The sequence below is a fragment of the Crinia signifera genome, chromosome 1 (genome assembly GCF_055691185.1).
Source record: "Crinia signifera chromosome 1, ASM5569118v1, whole genome shotgun sequence".
Taxonomy (NCBI): domain Eukaryota; kingdom Metazoa; phylum Chordata; class Amphibia; order Anura; family Myobatrachidae; genus Crinia; species Crinia signifera.
The window spans coordinates 72,364,860-72,387,814 of NC_139217.1; the positions used below are offsets into that span (position 1 = coordinate 72,364,860).

A 22,955-nucleotide genomic window follows, 5' to 3' on the forward strand; every position below is an offset into this window, starting at 1 on the left:
ACAGATGGTCTTTTCCAATATTTTTGTTTATTATTCTTCACAGGATAGTTGGATAAAAACGCTTGTAGCCAATCCCCCAGGGATTGGCTACAAGCGTTTTTATCCAACTATCCTGTGAAGAATAATAAACAAAAATATTGGAAAAGACCATCTGTATTACTTCACTGGACACGGAATTTGCAAACTTTGCATTTGGACTTTACTATAGGCGCCATACCACTATTGGGTAAAAATATATATATATATATATATAGAGAAGAGATAATCCGGCACTCCACTAAAGAAGTAAAAAGGCAGCTTGCTCCGGTGCCTTCCCAGAACCACGCAGGACCAACACAGGTAAATCAGGCAACAGGCGTCACTCGGAGTCTTGAAGTAAATAAAGTGCTTTATTGCATATCAGGTGACCTACACCAGTGTTTCGAGCCCAGTGCTCGTCCTCAGGGTATATATAGGGGTTGTCCAATTGCGCCGGCTCCCAGCCACAAATAAGACAGGCGGCACTCCGACGGATTGAGGTAAAAAGAAACAAGTGCTTTATTTCATAGATGCGGCTGCCTACGTTTCAAGACCTCAGTCTTGTCCTCAGGGCGTGCATGAAGAAAAAAGTGATGTGCAATAACCAGTAGTTTGTGCATTTCTTACCTTAAATAGCTTGTAAGCGTGGTGTGACTGCTGGATCCCCGGGCGTATGTGTCCGCGGCTTCCGGTCCCTAGAACTCCGCCTAGCTCTCACCTGGGCCGTTGCCTAGCGACGCTGGAAGCTTGCGTCCCACTACGGCGCCGGGTTTCCTGTAAGTCCCACTATAGGCGCCATACCACTATTGGGTAAAAATATATATATATATATATATATAAAATGTGTCCTCAAAGTTATAAAAACACTGAGCATGTGCATTTTTGACCTTTTTATTTCTTATTTAATATTTTCTATGTTTAAAGAAATCAAGAAGAATTTAAGCTGAACCAAAAAATGGAATTAGACTCATTGAGACAAAGTCACCAGCAAGAAATCCAGTCAATGGTCTCCAACTTCAGCAGCTCCCAGACGTTTCTTCAGGTGAAGATAGTAGCTTTAGAAGCGGAGTAAGTCAAACTGCAGCTAAGATGACTTATAAGTGACACTGTGTATTTCTGTGGATCTCTCATCTAAACCCTGCAGACTTGGGTTACTTATGCGGTACACACCGCTCTGCTTGTCGGAGCAGCAGCTAGGACTTGTAGCTTAACAAAAGCTGGAGCCACATGGGCAGTGTGACGTGATGTCAGTGGTCACGCTGCACAGCCCGACCTCCGCCATGCCTGTCCCGAACAGCGGCACTGCGGGGGGTCAGTAGCAGTAAGCCAGTTTTTTTTAAAAAAAGTTAATTTTGCATGTGGGGTACTAATTCTGGAATCCTGGGTTTGAAAGCTTTAATTTCCGGGATTCAAATCCTGATGATTATAGGTCAAAATCTCGGCATTCCGCCAGTCCCGATCCCGCCTTCCTAGTGGGGACCAGTGTGATTGTATTTCTGATATGGGGGCCAATGGATTTGTTTTTATTCCTGTGGGGGCCAATGAGTTTTTCCCTGTGGGTGTCAGTTGGTGTGCCTTGGCAATATTAAAACCTTGTTTGGTGTGCCATGAGTTGAAAAAGGTAGCATTTATTAAGTACATTCTATAAAATGATAGGAAAAAGCTGATGGGTTGCTATTGGCAACTTCTCTGCTTGATACATCAACCTTTGTGTTCATTAAATTATCCAGTGCTGTGGAATGCTTTGATGATACGTATGAACAGCGAGAACCAGCTTCCATCTGCAGGATGGGACCCACCATCAGGGCCGTCTTTCCCATTGTGCTTAATGGGCAGTTGCCCAGGGGCCCAAGGATAGTAGGGGCCCACCACAATGGGGAAGACGGCACTGTCCTAGGGAAGGCGGCGGGTGGCGTGTGGCGGGGATCGGGGCAGCGGCGGGTGGATCGGATACGGGCAGTGGAGGGTGGAGGGGACCCGGGCAGCGGCGTGTGCAGGGGACCCGGGCAGCGGCGTGTGCATAGGACCCGGGCAGCGGGCGGCGTGTGGAGGGGACCCGGGCAGCGGCGTGTAGAGGGGATCTGGGCAGCGGCGTGTGGCGGGATCCGTCCGGGAAGCGGAGACCTTGATGTAGTGCTGTCTGCCACCGTGTGGGAAGCGCTGCTGTGCTGATTTTGAAAAGATTGGCCAGATGGTGATTGGCTGGACGCTCAGCCAATCAGCGCCCAACCAGTCTTTCCAAAATCTGCAGCGCTTCCCGCCCGGCGGCAAACAGCACTACATCAAGGACTGAGTCGCCGCTTCCTGGACGGACCCCTCCACCCACCGCTGCCTGGATCCCCACCACCCGCCGCTGCTGCACATAGGTGAGGGGGGTTGTGAGGGGAGGGGTGTTGTGAGGGGAGGGGGCCCCTCAAATTATTTTGCCCAGGGGCCCATTATATTCTAAAAAACGGCCCTGCCCACCATCTGTTTACTGTATTGGGAGCATGTATATAAAGTATGGTGGACAATACCTTTCTATCAACCAAAACCCAAAAGCAAATTAAGTAACAATTATGGGGTCTGTGTAGAGAGATGAAGGGTGGGATGTAATGTCCGCCTTTGTTTGGCGGCCATGTGGGATGCCGACTGAACAATGAATTTTTTTAAAAACAAGGGTTATCATTACATGGCAAAACATGCCTTGTAAGTGATTGCTCCTTTAAAAAAATGACTGAGTTTGGCCGGCATCCCACACGGCCGCCGAAATATCAGCCAACCAGCTTCTTACTGTCATTTTCCAAACATAGTATGTAACAGCAGCAAGCAGCTGAGTGGCTGGCACTATATCTCTTTCCCATACCCCCCAACATCTTTGTTCGTGGGACATGTGTGCATGCTGAAAGTGTGTGCCTGAAATTTGGGGTGCGGCCTCCAGCCAGAGACAGTGGCAGAGTGTCTATACACCCCCAACTGCCCTCCCTCCCCATGGGACACCGCCAGCCCCGGGTGCGACACAGGACTATCCCATAAAAAATTGGGACAGTTGGGAGGTAGGCTCTCCAAGGCTTAGTACATCTGATCTCCCCAATAGTTTGTTAGAATTTCATCCCTCCTCAGAATTTCTTAAGACCGGAGAGAATGGAAATGACTTGTTGTGCCCAATTGTTCAGGCTTATATAGTACTGGAGACTTAGATGTTATCTTTATGTAATTAGATTTAAATTGCTTCCGGGACTACAAGCTGTTTCTCTTCTTTACACGCAGGGTGAAAGAAATGGAAGATAAGACAAGGAAACAGCCTCGGCCAGAGGATTTACATCTAATAAACTGTTTGCAGGATAAACTGAATGATAAAGATCAAATTATTAAACATTTATTAGTAAGTTTTCTATTTGCTAATTTGATCATATGTACAAATAGCGCCACTTTGACAAATTGTTTCTAGCTTTGTCCATTGCAGTATAATATGGAGCGATCCTGCTCTCAGGGTTACATGGTACAGTGACTATTTATATGTACAGTCAATGCCTTTTGTTGGAGGGATCCAATTACATTCTTTGTCTTGTCCTGGCCTACAGTATGTAGAACTGCAGCAGGTGATGTAGTGATGTGTGTTCTGTCATGCAGCAGCCTGGTGCATTTGCGCTGATAATGGCTCCGATTCAGACCTGCTCGCTAGGTTGTAAATAGCCTAGCAAGCAGGTTAACCCGCCCCGCCGAACGCACGTCCCCACTCAGTTGCCCGAATCCCCTCGCTACGCTGCGAGCAGCTGTGTACATTATACCCCTTTCAGACATACGGCAAAATCCTGGGATTTTTCACGTGCACAATCCCCAAACTATTTCGCAGACGTATGTCTGAATGGCTCTACTCGGGATTTTAGTAATCTAAAATCCCAGGTCCTGCACACCTGCAATGGACCCGGGTTTTTTAAAACCCGGGATTGAACCCGGTCTAAAATCCCGGGAAGTATGTCTAAAAGGGGTATTACACATCCTCTCACAAGCACCTGCACAGCCAAAAGGAAGCCCAGGACTTTTTCGAGTGCACGGTCATCTGTGATTTGGGGGCAGACGCTGATGTCATGTGACGTCAGCCACCCGCCCTGAGCAGGCAGGGGGACTCCTTCATTCCCTGGGGCCCTCCCAGCGTTTCTAAGAGCGTGCCCACTGTTTTTGTTGGCATGACTATGAAACGCCGGGTGTCACCCTCGGAACACCCCCTTCCCATTAATCAGACAGCGATCAAAATTTCGCCAAAGGCACTCGCAATGGGGGTCTGCACTTGCACATTAGCATTAAGGATCTAATATGGACACAAATCTGTGATTTGGGAGCCATTTAATCTGGCATCTTCCATGTGGCTCCACAGCTGGAAACAATTAGCAGCCATATTGGGCACAGTATAAATATAGACCCCTTGGCAGCAATAAGACCACCTTTGAAAAAGCCAGTTGAACTGGCAAAACACGTCAGCTTTGCCACAGACCAGCCTCTCCTTGGTACATGCCAGCACACTGGACCTATTCATAGCTAATCCAATACCCATCCCCAATACCCATCCCGGACCAGACCCAACAATCTCATCCATAGGATCCTCTTATTACCCATCCATTTGGGCTTCAAGATCTCCCTCTGTTTCAAGCAAAATCTCCACTCCAGGAAACTCCTTACCTACAACCAGCACCCAGCGAGTGAGGATCTACTAATAGTGAGTGACTGAGGTTCACATTTGAGGGACTTGTTAACACGGTTGGAGATCAACATAGGAACGGGACTTTGGTATATTTATCCACTTTTCATTGTGAGAGACTGGATCCCCATATACTTCATCCTAGCCAAGTGCCACACAACTGCTGCTATTGTGAAATCTATCACAGGTGAGTATCTTCTTTCTTTCCTTACAGGGGTTTAAGTATCATAAACATATAATTTTCGCAAAAATAAATTACAAAGGTATAATAAAGGAAGTTTTATTAGACTGGAACACGGCTTCCTTGTAGCTATAAAGATTCAAAGTTAATCAGATGTAAAAATATTAACTGAACAAACAGCACTTTTCCAGGTCACAATAAATATCACAATACAACGATACAAATGGTTATCCCTCTATGTTTATCTAAACAACCACCTTTCTAAAGGTTACTTAATGCTTTAAGTTTATGATTTGGCTGCAGCCTATAAGTTCCCTAAGAGTTAACTCTTTGCTTTTATCTTTCTTGAATGAACTCGCCTAGACAAGTCCTTGAAGAGGTTCAGTTAATATCTCCAAACTAAGTTGAAAGGTAAATAAATACTGAAGAAGGCCCAATAAAGGCTCTATAAGAGTTATGGCAAAGTCTCCTCTAATTATATCTGTCTTTTACCCTGCTCTCTAATATCCTGGGGAGGTAATTCACTTCAATGGTCTTTAGTTATCAGAAGAAATGTTTTCCAAATGGTGGAAATGTTGAGTAGAATTGTGCTGGCTGACTTTGCATTTAAGGCACCAAAAGTTCCTTTGTATCCTCATTGAGTTAACTTAGCTAGATGACATGTACGCTAGAATAAATGTTCTTAGATGTATTCAACTGCAATTGGTGGTGACTGCAATTCTCCTACGCTGTTTCAATTGCCAATGACTATTATCTATTCACTGTGCACAGACTCTTATTGGTGAACTCTAGTGAAGAAAACTGAATGGTTTCCACTGTAATTAGCTTTTCTGTATAACCTCTCTATTCAGCTAGGGTAACAGTGAGTTTAGTGAAAACTGGTTACTGTCATCAGGCACTGGGATTAACATTAGCGAGGTGCAGGGTAACTAGTAGTGTCTCTTCCTTAATGCTTTAGACAAGAACTCCTCATGTATAATCTGCTCCTCGCCCTGACCTATGATTAACTGTATCACCATGTTTTCTTCTGAGGTGAGCTGTAGTAACTGTTTCTGAAGCCTTTCATATGCACTTTTACTTTATTAAATCTGTGTTAACCTTCACTGCTTGTACTGTATTAACATCTCCTAAGGTGCTGCAGCCGGGGAGTGGGTATAGGCTGTCAGTCTGTACTGTTTTAGCTGCTCTGTGTCTATTACAACCTGTCAGTATCCAATTTTCTGAGCACTATGTCTGCTGTAACTACTCCTTTCTGACAACGTGAGCTGTTTATCATTAGTCTCTTTATACTAGGCAACAGGGATATAGACTGGGTAGTAGTTGTATAAATATTTAGCCCAGATATGGAAGTTCCTTCCTCACAGCACCATCACTACGAATGTCCCTCCAGCTGTCAGTCAGTTGCTGCTATGCTGATGGTGGCGGAGCTTTTATATAGGCGAGACATGGATGTGGGCTGTCAATCTATATTAGCTTCTCCCTTCTGAGTATGAAGCAGAGGTTTGGCCTGATGTTGGATTTGGTTGCCTTTTTGGGGCCAGGTTCACACTCACCACTCACTGCCCCTCTCCACAGAGATTCTCCATCTTCCCCTCACAGACTGCACTGCACACTTGTTGCTCCCTCTCAACTGTCATCTCCTGACCCTGGTCATGTGACCCACTCCTGACCTCTTAAACAGTTGCAGAGACTGCTGGGAATTGTTCATCACTCAGACAATGTCCACTGTGGGGATAGCATATGTTTATAGCACAATATATCTTATATTAAGAATAACTAGTATGGCATCGTATGCCTATAAATCACTACATGCACATATATATGAATTTATCACATTTTTCCCCGGTAAAACATTGCATGTCCTCAGGCAATGGATTTTATACATTTTTAAACATCAATATACTACATAGATATATATTTCAAACATTGCAAATCATTACATGCTTTTTAAGTCAAGAAAGTTTACATTTTTACCATAAACCATTCTTTACTTTAAACAATTTTGATTAGTCTCTGAAGCGGAGGGGTTTCATTCCTCGGGTACTTCTAATGAGTCTGCTGGACATCTCCTCTGCACCATCTTTGTGGAGGAATAGGCCACGTTCCTCGGCCTCTCTTCTTTTCTCTGCAAGGAGTATTTCCCTAAGGCGCTGAAGATATACTGGGTCTTGCATAGGATGGTAGGGGACTTGTGGTATTGCAACTTCTTCTGTACAGTCCTGGTATGGCTCGAGTTGGTTTCTGTGTACCATCTTAAGAACTTGGTGGTCATCTCCATCTCTTCTTATTCCATACACCCCAGTGTCTGTAGCTGAAAGGTGAGCAATTACGTAGGGTTCAAATTCCCAGAAGGGATCTAAGTCATTACTCCGTTGGTCATCCATCTTCCAAACTCGGTCTCCCACTTGGAACGATGCGGCATTCGCATTCTGGCCATAACTTGTCCCTTGTGGATGGTGGGCTGTCTCCATCCTTTCTTCCACTACTTTCTCTGCCTGTTCATGCCGATGCTCGTGTTCGTTCACCCCATCGGACTGTATCACTTCCGTCCCCTCGGGGAGGGTGTCAAGCTCCTGATCCGCTGCGCTGTTTCCCCTACCAAAAGGTTGCCTGTGGGAGAATGGTGGTGGACTTCTGCACTGGAGGGGTCTCTGCGGAGGGAACACTTCTTCCACTCTCTCCCCTTCACTTGCTTGGTCTGTACTTATGCCTTCTCCACCAGATTCGGCAGCATCCTCTACTTTTGGCTGGTAAGACCATCTGCGGAATTGACGTCTGTTGGGAGCAAACCGGCTTCCTTTTACTGGTACACCACCAGGGCCCGTCACGTTGGCTGCCTCAGCACCCTTCTCCCCTTCTACCACATCAAATTCAACCGTCTCACCCTCTCCAACACTGCGCAGAAATTTCTGGGGGTTGTTTCTCTTTATGGCCGTCTGATGGACAAAGACATCATCTCTTGTGTCATTCCTGTTGATGAAGCCATACCTCTTCCGGACATTAAACCACTTGACAGTTCCTTGTACTTGTGTAGCCAGCACTCTCTTCTCTACCTGGCTTCTCCGGCCATAAATAGTGTGCTGCATAATTCGGTTCAGAGTCTGAGGTTGGCTGTACGATTTTTGTGTCAGTGTCGAGATTAGTTCTTCCGGGCAATTTCTTAGGACATTCATTCCAATAATTATGGGCGGTAACCATTGTTCTTTAACAGCCGTAATTAAACATCCTTGATTGAGGAGATGAGCTTGTCCTATCTCGATCTCAGCTTCAAAGTATCCGCAACACTCGATACGTTGTCCATTACTGGCTAACAAATTCAACCCGGCCGGTGGTGTGGCTATGATACTTTCTTTCCTCCAATGCTTAATAAACACATCCCAACGAATCGTAGTCACTTGTGACCCGGTATCCAACAATACTGGTATGCTGACTCCATTCACTTTGATGTCAAGAGTAGGGCAACACCCAATGAATTTTGGTATCCATTCTTGCGATGTGGGACCTTCTACTGAAGATTCTCCCGACAGTTGGTCCCGGACCTCGGGAGTCCTGTTTCTATGTTCCGTACTGCGGCAATTTTGCTCAATAGGCCCGCTCCTTTGGCAATGCCTGCAGATGGGTCTTCCGTGTTCATCTAATTTATCTGTAGGAATTCGGCGGGAGCTCCATGAACCGTTTCTCCCATCATTTCCGTAGCAGGGTTCTCTCTCCATCTGCCAGGGTCTCTGTGATGTCTGCGTCTCTTTTAAGGTTCTCAATTCTCGACAAAGATCCGTCATTCCTTGTGTCAATTCAGCAATTTGCCCTTTCATTTCTTCAATGGGGTCTTTAAAGGCAGCAGATTGAACTTGCTGAAAAACGGTTTCAACAGGTGCGTTCACGGTTCCCTTTTTGGGTTTATCGCCTAAAACCTTTACCATCAACTCCTTGAAGGCCGCAAAGCTTATAGGTGATTCTTGACGATGTAACATCTTTAACTGTCCTTTGGTATTGGCATCGTAGATTCCGTCAAGAAATTGATTGGTTAAAGTTTCATCTTCTTCAATCGGTTCTCTTGGGGCACACAACTTTATATCCTGCAATGCCTCATGTAATTCTACGGCATATTCTCGTAGCGTTTCATGCGGTTGTTGCTTTCTAGAATAAAACTGTGTTTTGAGTTCTGATAAAGTCTTCGCATCGAACACTTCTGCTAACTTTTTCAGTATGTCTGTTGCCGATTTCTTTTGGCTTTCTGGCCACGATTTCACTTCCCTTTTCGCAAATCCTCTCAGTTGAGCCAACAGTATTTTTACTTGTTGATTTTCATCTAATCTATATACCTGGAACATGGTTTCAATTTGTTCCCTAAAGTCGCGGAACGCATTTGTTTCAGTCATTCCACTATCTCCGGTATAAGTGGGAAGCCATGGCGCCCCCAAGTAATAGGGCATAGTTATCACTGCCGGTTTACATGTCGTTGAACTCATTCTATCCGTTGGATTTCCTTGGTCCTCGTTGCCAAGCATCTCTTCTTGACTATTGTCTTGAGACATTTTGAGTGACGCTGGGTTAGGTTTTCCTCGCTTTTGATGTACGTATCCTGTTCGTCAGACGCCAAATGTGAAATCTATCACAGGTGAGTATCTTCTTTCTTTCCTTACAGGGGTTTAAGTATCATAAACATATAATTTTCGCAAAAATAAATTACAAAGGTATAATAAAGGAAGTTTTATTAGACTGGAACACGGCTTCCTTGTAGCTATAAAGATTCAAAGTTAATCAGATGTAAAAATATTAACTGAACAAACAGCACTTTTCCAGGTCACAATAAATATCACAATACAACGATACAAATGGTTATCCCTCTATGTTTATCTAAACAACCACCTTTCTAAAGGTTACTTAATGCTTTAAGTTTATGATTTGGCTGCAGCCTATAAGTTCCCTAAGAGTTAACTCTTTGCTTTTATCTTTCTTGAATGAACTCGCCTAGACAAGTCCTTGAAGAGGTTCAGTTAATATCTCCAAACTAAGTTGAAAGGTAAATAAATACTGAAGAAGGCCCAATAAAGGCTCTATAAGAGTTATGGCAAAGTCTCCTCTAATTATATCTGTCTTTTACCCTGCTCTCTAATATCCTGGGGAGGTAATTCACTTCAATGGTCTTTAGTTATCAGAAGAAATGTTTTCCAAATGGTGGAAATGTTGAGTAGAATTGTGCTGGCTGACTTTGCATTTAAGGCACCAAAAGTTCCTTTGTATCCTCATTGAGTTAACTTAGCTAGATGACATGTACGCTAGAATAAATGTTCTTAGATGTATTCAACTGCAATTGGTGGTGACTGCAATTCTCCTACGCTGTTTCAATTGCCAATGACTATTATCTATTCACTGTGCACAGACTCTTATTGGTGAACTCTAGTGAAGAAAACTGAATGGTTTCCACTGTAATTAGCTTTTCTGTATAACCTCTCTATTCAGCTAGGGTAACAGTGAGTTTAGTGAAAACTGGTTACTGTCATCAGGCACTGGGATTAACATTAGCGAGGTGCAGGGTAACTAGTAGTGTCTCTTCCTTAATGCTTTAGACAAGAACTCCTCATGTATAATCTGCTCCTCGCCCTGACCTATGATTAACTGTATCACCATGTTTTCTTCTGAGGTGAGCTGTAGTAACTGTTTCTGAAGCCTTTCATATGCACTTTTACTTTATTAAATCTGTGTTAACCTTCACTGCTTGTACTGTATTAACATCTCCTAAGGTGCTGCAGCCGGGGAGTGGGTATAGGCTGTCAGTCTGTACTGTTTTAGCTGCTCTGTGTCTATTACAACCTGTCAGTATCCAATTTTCTGAGCACTATGTCTGCTGTAACTACTCCTTTCTGACAACGTGAGCTGTTTATCATTAGTCTCTTTATACTAGGCAACAGGGATATAGACTGGGTAGTAGTTGTATAAATATTTAGCCCAGATATGGAAGTTCCTTCCTCACAGCACCATCACTACGAATGTCCCTCCAGCTGTCAGTCAGTTGCTGCTATGCTGATGGTGGCGGAGCTTTTATATAGGCGAGACATGGATGTGGGCTGTCAATCTATATTAGCTTCTCCCTTCTGAGTATGAAGCAGAGGTTTGGCCTGATGTTGGATTTGGTTGCCTTTTTGGGGCCAGGTTCACACTCACCACTCACTGCCCCTCTCCACAGAGATTCTCCATCTTCCCCTCACAGACTGCACTGCACACTTGTTGCTCCCTCTCAACTGTCATCTCCTGACCCTGGTCATGTGACCCACTCCTGACCTCTTAAACAGTTGCAGAGACTGCTGGGAATTGTTCATCACTCAGACAATGTCCACTGTGGGGATAGCATATGTTTATAGCACAATATATCTTATATTAAGAATAACTAGTATGGCATCGTATGCCTATAAATCACTACATGCACATATATATGAATTTATCACATTTTTCCCCGGTAAAACATTGCATGTCCTCAGGCAATGGATTTTATACATTTTTAAACATCAATATACTACATAGATATATATTTCAAACATTGCAAATCATTACATGCTTTTTAAGTCAAGAAAGTTTACATTTTTACCATAAACCATTCTTTACTTTAAACAATTTTGATTAGTCTCTGAAGCGGAGGGGTTTCATTCCTCGGGTACTTCTAATGAGTCTGCTGGACATCTCCTCTGCACCATCTTTGTGGAGGAATAGGCCACGTTCCTCGGCCTCTCTTCTTTTCTCTGCAAGGAGTATTTCCCTAAGGCGCTGAAGATATACTGGGTCTTGCATAGGATGGTAGGGGACTTGTGGTATTGCAACTTCTTCTGTACAGTCCTGGTATGGCTCGAGTTGGTTTCTGTGTACCATCTTAAGAACTTGGTGGTCATCTCCATCTCTTCTTATTCCATACACCCCAGTGTCTGTAGCTGAAAGGTGAGCAATTACGTAGGGTTCAAATTCCCAGAAGGGATCTAAGTCATTACTCCGTTGGTCATCCATCTTCCAAACTCGGTCTCCCACTTGGAACGATGCGGCATTCGCATTCTGGCCATAACTTGTCCCTTGTGGATGGTGGGCTGTCTCCATCCTTTCTTCCACTACTTTCTCTGCCTGTTCATGCCGATGCTCGTGTTCGTTCACCCCATCGGACTGTATCACTTCCGTCCCCTCGGGGAGGGTGTCAAGCTCCTGATCCGCTGCGCTGTTTCCCCTACCAAAAGGTTGCCTGTGGGAGAATGGTGGTGGACTTCTGCACTGGAGGGGTCTCTGCGGAGGGAACACTTCTTCCACTCTCTCCCCTTCACTTGCTTGGTCTGTACTTATGCCTTCTCCACCAGATTCGGCAGCATCCTCTACTTTTGGCTGGTAAGACCATCTGCGGAATTGACGTCTGTTGGGAGCAAACCGGCTTCCTTTTACTGGTACACCACCAGGGCCCGTCACGTTGGCTGCCTCAGCACCCTTCTCCCCTTCTACCACATCAAATTCAACCGTCTCACCCTCTCCAACACTGCGCAGAAATTTCTGGGGGTTGTTTCTCTTTATGGCCGTCTGATGGACAAAGACATCATCTCTTGTGTCATTCCTGTTGATGAAGCCATACCTCTTCCGGACATTAAACCACTTGACAGTTCCTTGTACTTGTGTAGCCAGCACTCTCTTCTCTACCTGGCTTCTCCGGCCATAAATAGTGTGCTGCATAATTCGGTTCAGAGTCTGAGGTTGGCTGTACGATTTTTGTGTCAGTGTCGAGATTAGTTCTTCCGGGCAATTTCTTAGGACATTCATTCCAATAATTATGGGCGGTAACCATTGTTCTTTAACAGCCGTAATTAAACATCCTTGATTGAGGAGATGAGCTTGTCCTATCTCGATCTCAGCTTCAAAGTATCCGCAACACTCGATACGTTGTCCATTACTGGCTAACAAATTCAACCCGGCCGGTGGTGTGGCTATGATACTTTCTTTCCTCCAATGCTTAATAAACACATCCCAACGAATCGTAGTCACTTGTGACCCGGTATCCAACAATACTGGTATGCTGACTCCATTCACTTTGATGTCAAGAGTAGGGCAACACCCAATGAATTTTGGTATCCATTCTTGCGATGTGGGACCTTCTACTGAAGATTCTCCCGACAGTTGGTCCCGGACCTCGGGAGTCCTGTTTCTATGTTCCGTACTGCGGCAATTTTGCTCAATAGGCCCGCTCCTTTGGCAATGCCTGCAGATGGGTCTTCCGTGTTCATCTAATTTATCTGTAGGAATTCGGCGGGAGCTCCATGAACCGTTTCTCCCATCATTTCCGTAGCAGGGTTCTCTCTCCATCTGCCAGGGTCTCTGTGATGTCTGCGTCTCTTTTAAGGTTCTCAATTCTCGACAAAGATCCGTCATTCCTTGTGTCAATTCAGCAATTTGCCCTTTCATTTCTTCAATGGGGTCTTTAAAGGCAGCAGATTGAACTTGCTGAAAAACGGTTTCAACAGGTGCGTTCACGGTTCCCTTTTTGGGTTTATCGCCTAAAACCTTTACCATCAACTCCTTGAAGGCCGCAAAGCTTATAGGTGATTCTTGACGATGTAACATCTTTAACTGTCCTTTGGTATTGGCATCGTAGATTCCGTCAAGAAATTGATTGGTTAAAGTTTCATCTTCTTCAATCGGTTCTCTTGGGGCACACAACTTTATATCCTGCAATGCCTCATGTAATTCTACGGCATATTCTCGTAGCGTTTCATGCGGTTGTTGCTTTCTAGAATAAAACTGTGTTTTGAGTTCTGATAAAGTCTTCGCATCGAACACTTCTGCTAACTTTTTCAGTATGTCTGTTGCCGATTTCTTTTGGCTTTCTGGCCACGATTTCACTTCCCTTTTCGCAAATCCTCTCAGTTGAGCCAACAGTATTTTTACTTGTTGATTTTCATCTAATCTATATACCTGGAACATGGTTTCAATTTGTTCCCTAAAGTCGCGGAACGCATTTGTTTCAGTCATTCCACTATCTCCGGTATAAGTGGGAAGCCATGGCGCCCCTAAGTAATAGGGCATAGTTATCACTGCCGGTTTACATGTCGTTGAACTCATTCTATCCGTTGGATTTCCTTGGTCCTCGTTGCCAAGCATCTCTTCTTGACTATTGTCTTGAGACATTTTGAGTGACGCTGGGTTAGGTTTTCCTCGCTTTTGATGTACGTATCCTGTTCGTCAGACGCCAAATGTGAAATCTATCACAGGTGAGTATCTTCTTTCTTTCCTTACAGGGGTTTAAGTATCATAAACATATAATTTTCGCAAAAATAAATTACAAAGGTATAATAAAGGAAGTTTTATTAGACTGGAACACGGCTTCCTTGTAGCTATAAAGATTCAAAGTTAATCAGATGTAAAAATATTAACTGAACAAACAGCACTTTTCCAGGTCACAATAAATATCACAATACAACGATACAAATGGTTATCCCTCTATGTTTATCTAAACAACCACCTTTCTAAAGGTTACTTAATGCTTTAAGTTTATGATTTGGCTGCAGCCTATAAGTTCCCTAAGAGTTAACTCTTTGCTTTTATCTTTCTTGAATGAACTCGCCTAGACAAGTCCTTGAAGAGGTTCAGTTAATATCTCCAAACTAAGTTGAAAGGTAAATAAATACTGAAGAAGGCCCAATAAAGGCTCTATAAGAGTTATGGCAAAGTCTCCTCTAATTATATCTGTCTTTTACCCTGCTCTCTAATATCCTGGGGAGGTAATTCACTTCAATGGTCTTTAGTTATCAGAAGAAATGTTTTCCAAATGGTGGAAATGTTGAGTAGAATTGTGCTGGCTGACTTTGCATTTAAGGCACCAAAAGTTCCTTTGTATCCTCATTGAGTTAACTTAGCTAGATGACATGTACGCTAGAATAAATGTTCTTAGATGTATTCAACTGCAATTGGTGGTGACTGCAATTCTCCTACGCTGTTTCAATTGCCAATGACTATTATCTATTCACTGTGCACAGACTCTTATTGGTGAACTCTAGTGAAGAAAACTGAATGGTTTCCACTGTAATTAGCTTTTCTGTATAACCTCTCTATTCAGCTAGGGTAACAGTGAGTTTAGTGAAAACTGGTTACTGTCATCAGGCACTGGGATTAACATTAGCGAGGTGCAGGGTAACTAGTAGTGTCTCTTCCTTAATGCTTTAGACAAGAACTCCTCATGTATAATCTGCTCCTCGCCCTGACCTATGATTAACTGTATCACCATGTTTTCTTCTGAGGTGAGCTGTAGTAACTGTTTCTGAAGCCTTTCATATGCACTTTTACTTTATTAAATCTGTGTTAACCTTCACTGCTTGTACTGTATTAACATCTCCTAAGGTGCTGCAGCCGGGGAGTGGGTATAGGCTGTCAGTCTGTACTGTTTTAGCTGCTCTGTGTCTATTACAACCTGTCAGTATCCAATTTTCTGAGCACTATGTCTGCTGTAACTACTCCTTTCTGACAACGTGAGCTGTTTATCATTAGTCTCTTTATACTAGGCAACAGGGATATAGACTGGGTAGTAGTTGTATAAATATTTAGCCCAGATATGGAAGTTCCTTCCTCACAGCACCATCACTACGAATGTCCCTCCAGCTGTCAGTCAGTTGCTGCTATGCTGATGGTGGCGGAGCTTTTATATAGGCGAGACATGGATGTGGGCTGTCAATCTATATTAGCTTCTCCCTTCTGAGTATGAAGCAGAGGTTTGGCCTGATGTTGGATTTGGTTGCCTTTTTGGGGCCAGGTTCACACTCACCACTCACTGCCCCTCTCCACAGAGATTCTCCATCTTCCCCTCACAGACTGCACTGCACACTTGTTGCTCCCTCTCAACTGTCATCTCCTGACCCTGGTCATGTGACCCACTCCTGACCTCTTAAACAGTTGCAGAGACTGCTGGGAATTGTTCATCACTCAGACAATGTCCACTGTGGGGATAGCATATGTTTATAGCACAATATATCTTATATTAAGAATAACTAGTATGGCATCGTATGCCTATAAATCACTACATGCACATATATATGAATTTATCACACTATCAATAATGCCTTTTAAATGTTAATTTTTTGGATATTTTTTATTGTGTTAGTACTATGAAATAAATTAATGTTTTTTTATTAATATCCCATGGTATTGAATTTAATTTATCCCTCCTCACAGTAGCGCTGTGTCAATCTATTTGCCTTCCTGTCTTTAGTGGGATTGACTACCCCACTTTTCACAGCAGCTGGGAACTTGACCGATACCAGCGCCTGTTTTTTTTTCCCCTAAGGGAAATTTGTTGACATACGCAATAGCGCCTATGCGCAGACCACCACCATTACAGAGGGGCTGAATTTGCTGCCCTAGGAGTGCAAGTGTGTGAAGTATGATGTCAACGAGTTATCTGGAACTTCCTGACAAACCATATTCAGAATGGATCACAAACTGCAACTCAATTCCTTGCATGTTAGGAGCTGCCCAGCAATGCCCAGTGCCTCCCCCAATGCGATTACAAAATAGTTGCAGCACCTGACACACATGATTGTGAAATGTCCCAGCTCATTTTCTGGTAATATGCTCGGTAGCTAAACTTGTCTTTTCTTTATAGGAAATACAAAACTTTGATGAAGTTGCAATGCCAATCAATCAAGAAACACATAGAAGCCAATCCTTCTCCTGCAATCCCAACGCTGGCAGTTTAACCCCCACATTAAAGGTAATACTGTTACCCTGATAAACAAATACACACTGATACTAACAAGTCACATGATGCTCTGTGACCAGGGATACTTAGAACCACTGCTGATTACCCTCAGCCAATGACAGCCCTCCCAGGAGGTTAAGTTCCACTAACCAGCTGCTATCAGCTACCAAATCGCTATTGGCTATCCTTTCTCTCCAAGGGGTGGATTTATCATTGTGTGCCAAACGTTCGTTATGGGCGCAGGTAATTTTCGCCACTTTTCCGCGGTGAAGCGAACCTGTTTCTTGCCCTTATTTACTAATGTGTGTGCGCACGTTATGGGAGTGCGTTATCTCTGACCTGTGGTGATACGCCTCCTCCCATAACGAAGGGTGAACCTCCGGCCGGCGGCGTCTTCTGCGCATGCGCCGGATACCTTGGTCTCGCGTTGTGTATCCGGCACATGCGCAGTTTTCCGCTTGCTGATCTCCTGCGTCTGCAAATTCAAACTGCGCATGCGCCGGGTAATGTTCGCCGGGGATGCTGTGTACCCGGCGCATGCGCAGTTTGAATTTGCAGACGCTGGAGACAAGGAAACGGCGAAGAAGAAAGCAGGAGAGCCCCGCAGCGCCGGAAAAAAGTGGCGAAATCTGGAGGGCGCAGAGTGCAACGCCGAGGACATAAAGAAGGTTCTTAAATAAGGTAAGGCATAAGCGCACTGTACAGAAAAATGTACATGCGCTATGCCTGCGCCCCCGCACCGCCGCCGCTATTCCACCCGTCAAACGGGTTTCATAAATAATGGGAAGCGCTTTCCCCTGCTATAGCGCAGGAGGATAGCGCACAGACCCCTCAGCGCAGCATGATAAATCCACCCCCAACTTCGGTTTCCCACATCTATTGCTACCAGCTGGTCGCCGCTAGAAGAGGTTTTTCCACCGGCAGCAGGTGTCTCATCTGTGTACAGTAGAAACCATTACCTGAGTTCCTGTGACTCACCACAGTACTCATTCCTGAGTTATTTCTGGCATTCCAAGATCCCGATATGAGTCATAACCTCAGCCGGCGTACTCCGGTTTAGCAGTAGGTACTTCCAGCAGAGGGCCGCGTTCTGCTGTCTGGACGCAGATAAGTGCATACCTCCTTGGCGGTGGGGGTCCCAGATGAACACCGACGGGCAGTAAGACTTGGAAGCACCGTCACTATATACGTCTAGCCCAGTGGTTCTCAATCTCGGTCCTCAGGACCCCCACACAGTTCATGTTTTCAGGGTCACCTGTGCATTTTTAACCTCTTCCCGACATTTGACGTACATTTACGTCATGGTCGGGATGTACTTCCCGACACATGGCATAAATGTACGTCATGACTTTAAACTGTCACTGCGTCTAGAGACGCAGTGACAGAGGGACGATGTCTGCTGTCCCTGACAGCAGACATGTCCCTGCATGCCCAGGGGGGGCTGCGATGCCGCCCCCCCGTCGGCGATCGCTGTGATTGGCTGTTCAGTGTGAACAGCCATTCACAGCGCTTTCCTGTGTTACCAGCGAATCAGACGCTCGGTAACACAGGTGTCAATCACCGCCGGGCGTCAGGGGGCATGAGGGGGTCATCGGTGACGACGACACCTCACCCCACCTGCCCCCAAGGCTGTGATTGGTCCGTGGGACCCACGGACCAATCACAGCCAAGGCGCGACATTTAAACTAACGGTGACTGCGCTGCAGACGCCATTCCGGTCTGGAATTGCGTGCAGAGCGGTCACCGTGCCTATCTGCCGTGATACTGACCTGATCCTTGCAAATACTTACCTGATCCTTGCAAATACCTTACCTGATCACCTGATCACTGCTTGTAGCGTGCTGGATGCTTCCTGGATCTGACTTCTTGTGACTTCCTGCTGCTGCTGCAGTGTGATAGAGAGATAGAGAGAGATAGAGAGAGAGATAGAGAGAGATAGAGAGAGATAGAGAGATAGTGACAGAGAGTGCTATATTTTGTGTCTGCTACCCCCCCTTTTTGGGGGTGCAGGTTTTTTTTATATATATATATAACTGTCAGTGCTGCTGCTGCAGTGTCATAGAGTGATAGATAGTGATAGATAGTGAGAGATAGAGAGATAGTGATAGAGAGTGCTATATTTTGTGTCTGCTACCCCCCCTTTTTGGGGCTGCAGGGTTTTTTTTTATATATATAACTGTCAGTGCTGCTGCTGCTGCAGTGTCATAGAGTGATAGATAGTGAGAGATAGAGAGATAGAGAGATAGTGATAGAGAGTGCTATATTTTGTGTCTGCTACCCCCCCTTTTTGGGGCTGCAGGGTTTTTTTTTTATATATATATAACTGTCAGTGCTGCTGCTGCAGTGTCATAGAGTGATAGATAGTGATAGATAGTGAGAGATAGAGAGATAGTGATAGAGAGTGCTATATTTTGTGTCTGCTACCCCCCCTTTTTGGGGCTGCAGGGTTTTTTTTTATATATATAACTGTCAGTGCTGCTGCTGCAGTGTCATAGAGTGATAGATAGTGAGAGATAGAGAGATAGATAGAGAGAGATAGATAGAGAGAGATAGTGACAGAGAGTGATAGAGAGTGCTATATTTTGTGTCTGCTACCCCCCCTTTTGTGCTGATCAGTATATCTGTGCTGATCAGCAACTTTTTGGGGGTGCAGGGTTTTTTTTTTTATATATACCTGCCAGTTGCACTGTCAGTTGCACCAAAGGTTGTGCACCTGCTGCCCCTCACTGGTAATCAGTGTCGCATCACTGATCACCTTTTTTTTTTTTTTTTTGAGGGTGCTGTGGGGTCTTTTTTTAATTTTTTTTGATCAAATTTTTTTGATCAAATTACTGTTGCCTTTGAGCGCTGTTCAGTGACGGACGTTACTGACCAACATCTGTGCTCAATTTTTGGCGCAGGACCTTTTTTTTTTTTTTTTCTGCACTACATACACACTACACACTACATACTACATTGAAATAAAGTTTGTACCCCCCCTACACTATACACGTGTTGAAACATTTCACTACCAGAAACACAAAAATAAAAATGGCATCCCAAATGTCATCCCAAATGTCATCCCAAATGTCATCCCAAATGTCATCCCAGTCATCCAGAAGAATGTATTCAGCGGAGGAGGCATATGCCATGCTTGCCTCTGACTCTGACACAGCCAGTGAGGCAAGCGGGGAATTTGAAGGATTCATCTTAAGCTCCTCTTCCTCCTCTAGTGATGAGGGACCCCCTCAAAGACGCCCCCGTAGAGCAGCTGAGACCCCCCCCCCAATAATTGATCTCGTATGGACCCCACCACCAGACAATTTTGAGCCCCAGGTTCCTGAGTTTTTGGCCATCCCAGGAATCCAATTTGATTCAACAGGTCTCAGAGAAATTATTTTTCTCTGATGATTTTATAAATTTAATGGTGGACCAAACTAATTTATATGCCCAGCAGTTTATTGCTCAAAACCCCACGTCATCATTTGCTAGGTGGACCCCTGTAGATGCAGTAGAGATGATGACATTTTGGGGTCTGGTGTTTCATATGGGCATAGTAAAAAAGCCAGAAATTAGGCAATATTGGAGTACAGATGTTCTGTACAGCACCCCACTTTACCGTATGGCCATGACCCGGAATCGTTTTGAGTTAATCCTTAAATTTTTGCATTACAACGATAATGCACAGTGCCCACCCAGAGATGATCCCACCTTTGACCGGCTATTCAAAGTCAGGCCGGTCATTGATCACTTCAGTGCCAAATTTGAAGAGATGTACATCCCAGATAAATTCATTTGCATAGACGAGTCCCTTATACATTTTAAAGGAAGGGTTAAATTCCGCCAGTACCTTCCCAGTAAGAGGGCAAGGTATGGCATAAAAATGTATAAGCTGTGTGAAAGCACCTCAGGGTACACCCACAGGTTTAGGGTATATGAAGGGAAGGATTCAAGAATTGAACCGCCAGAATGCCCCCCCTCCCTCGTAGGTGTTAGTGGAAAAATTGTCTGGGATTTAGTGCACCCCTTCCTGGATAAAGGTTATCACCTCTATGTGGATAACTTTTACACCAGCATCCCCCTGTTTAAGGCCCTTGGTTCAAGAGGTACAGCAGCTTGCGGTACTGTGCGCAAGAACCAAAGAGGCCTCCCAAAAACGCACATTGCCCAAGTAATGAGAAGGGGTGAAAGCAGGGGAATATGCACCGAAAATATGTTGTTGGTCAAATATAAGGACAAGAGGGATGTCCTTATACTGACAACAATTCACGGAGACAGTACCACCTCCGTCCCTGTACGAGGTACCAGTACCCACACCTCAAAACCTAATTGTATCCTGGATTACAATAGGTACATGGGCGGAGTGGATCTTTCAGATCAGGTACTGAAGCCGTACAGTGCCCTGCGGAAAACAAAAATCTGGTACAAGAAGCTGGCCGTGTATATCATCCAGATGGCACTGTATAACGCTTACGTGCTATTCCGTTCTACCAGCCAGAGGGGGACATTTATGCACTTTCAAGAGGAAGTCATAAAGGGCCTAATATTTGGGAACCAGCAGGCAGAGGGCCCCAGTACTTCTAGTACTGGCCCCCGTATTGTACCAGGGCAGCATTTTCCTGATGAAATCCCCTCCACTGGAAAAAAGGGCAGGACACAAAAAAGGTGCAAAGTTTGCTATAAAAAGGGAATAAGAAAGCAAACTATTTTCCAGTGTGACACTTGCCCCGACAAACCCGGCCTATGTATAAAGGAGTGTTTTAAAATATACCACACATCTATGGATTATTAGGTTCATCATTTCACCGTGCTTCGGGGGTCTTGCTAATGCCACATAGCACCCACCATTCATTCCACCAGAATCTGAGCCGCAAAATCCAAAAATCACTCCTTCCCTTCTGAGTCCTGCCATGCACCCAACTGGTATTTTTTGGTCACATGTGAGGCATTGCCGTACTCGGGAGAAATTGGGGCACAGATTTTGGGGTGCTTTTTCTCCTTCATACCTTATGAAAATGAAAAATTTTGAGCTAGAACTGCATTTTTGTGTAAAAAAATGTAATTTTTCATTTTCACTGCCCAGTTGTATCAAAATTGGTGAAACCCCTGGGGGTTTGAAATGTACACTATACCCCTAGATGAATTCCCTGAGGGGTGTAGTTTGCAAAATGGGGTCACTTGTGGGGGGGTTCCACTGTATTGGTGCTTCGGGGGTCTTGCTAATGCGACATAGCACCCACCAAAATTCCACCAGAATCTGAGCTGCAAAATCCAAATATCACTCCTTCCCTTCTGAGTCCTGCCATTTTTTGGTCACACATGAAGCATTGCCGTACTCGGGAGAAATTGGGGCACAGATTTTGGGGTGCTTTTTCTCCTTCATACCTTATGAAAATGAAAAATTTTGAGCCAGAACTGCATTTTTGTGTAAAAAAATGTAATTTTTCATTTTCACTGCCCAGTTGTATCAAAATTGGTGAAACCCCTGGGGGTTTGAAATGTACACTATACCCCTAGATGAATTCCCTGAGGGGTGTAGTTTGCAAAATGGGGTCACTTGTGGGGGGGTTCCACTGTATTGGTGCTTTGGGGGTCTTGCTAATGCGACATAGCACCCACCAAAATTCCACCAAAATCTGAGCTGCAAAATCCAAATATCACTCCTTCCCTTCTGAGTCCTGCCATTTTTTGGTCACACATGAAGCATTGCCGTACTCGGGAGAAATTGGGGCACAGATTTTGGGGTGCTTTTTCTCCTTCATACCTTCTGAAAATGAAAAATTTTGAGCCAGAACTGCATTTTTGTGTAAAAAATTTAATTTTTCATTTTCACTGCCCAGTTGTACCACAATTGGTGAAACCCCTGGGGGTTTGAAATGTACATTATACCCCTAGATGAATTCCCAGAGGGGTGTAGTTTGCAAAATGGGGTCACTTGTGGGCGGCTTCCACTGTATTGGTGCTTCGGGGGTCTTGCTAATGCGACATAGCACCCACCAACATTCCACCAGAATCTGAGCTGCAAAATCCAAAAATCACTCCTTCCCTTCTGAGTCCTGCCATGCACCCAACTGGTATTTTTTGGTCACATGTGAGGCATTGCCGTACTCAGGAGAAATTGGGGCACAGATTTTGGGGTGCTTTGTCTCCTTCATTCCTTGTGAAAATGAAAAATTTTGAGCCAGAACTGCATTTTTGTGTAAAAAATGTAATTTTTCAGTTGCACAGCCCAGTTGTATCAAAATTGGTGAAACCCCTGGGGGTTTGAAATGTACACTATACCCCTAGATGAATTCCCTGAGGGGTGTAGTTTGCAAAATGGGGTCACTTGTGGGGGGGTTCCACTGTATTGGTGCTTCGGGGGTCTTGCTAATGCGACATAGCACCCA

At 44.6% G+C, this 22,955-nt stretch overlaps 1 protein-coding gene across 2 annotated transcripts in view; it reads left to right on the forward strand.

Annotated features, from left to right (window-relative positions):
- FAM184B (family with sequence similarity 184 member B) overlaps positions 1 to 22,955 on the forward strand; it is a 102,984-nt gene that overhangs the window by 64,877 nt on the left and 15,152 nt on the right. For both annotated transcript variants that reach the window (XM_083162251.1, XM_083162330.1), the window contains exons 10-12: positions 943 to 1,086; positions 3,268 to 3,382; positions 16,492 to 16,599. In XM_083162251.1, the coding sequence (XP_083018377.1) occupies positions 943 to 1,086; positions 3,268 to 3,382; positions 16,492 to 16,599 (367 nt within the window). The remainder of the gene's footprint in view (positions 1 to 942; positions 1,087 to 3,267; positions 3,383 to 16,491; positions 16,600 to 22,955) is intronic.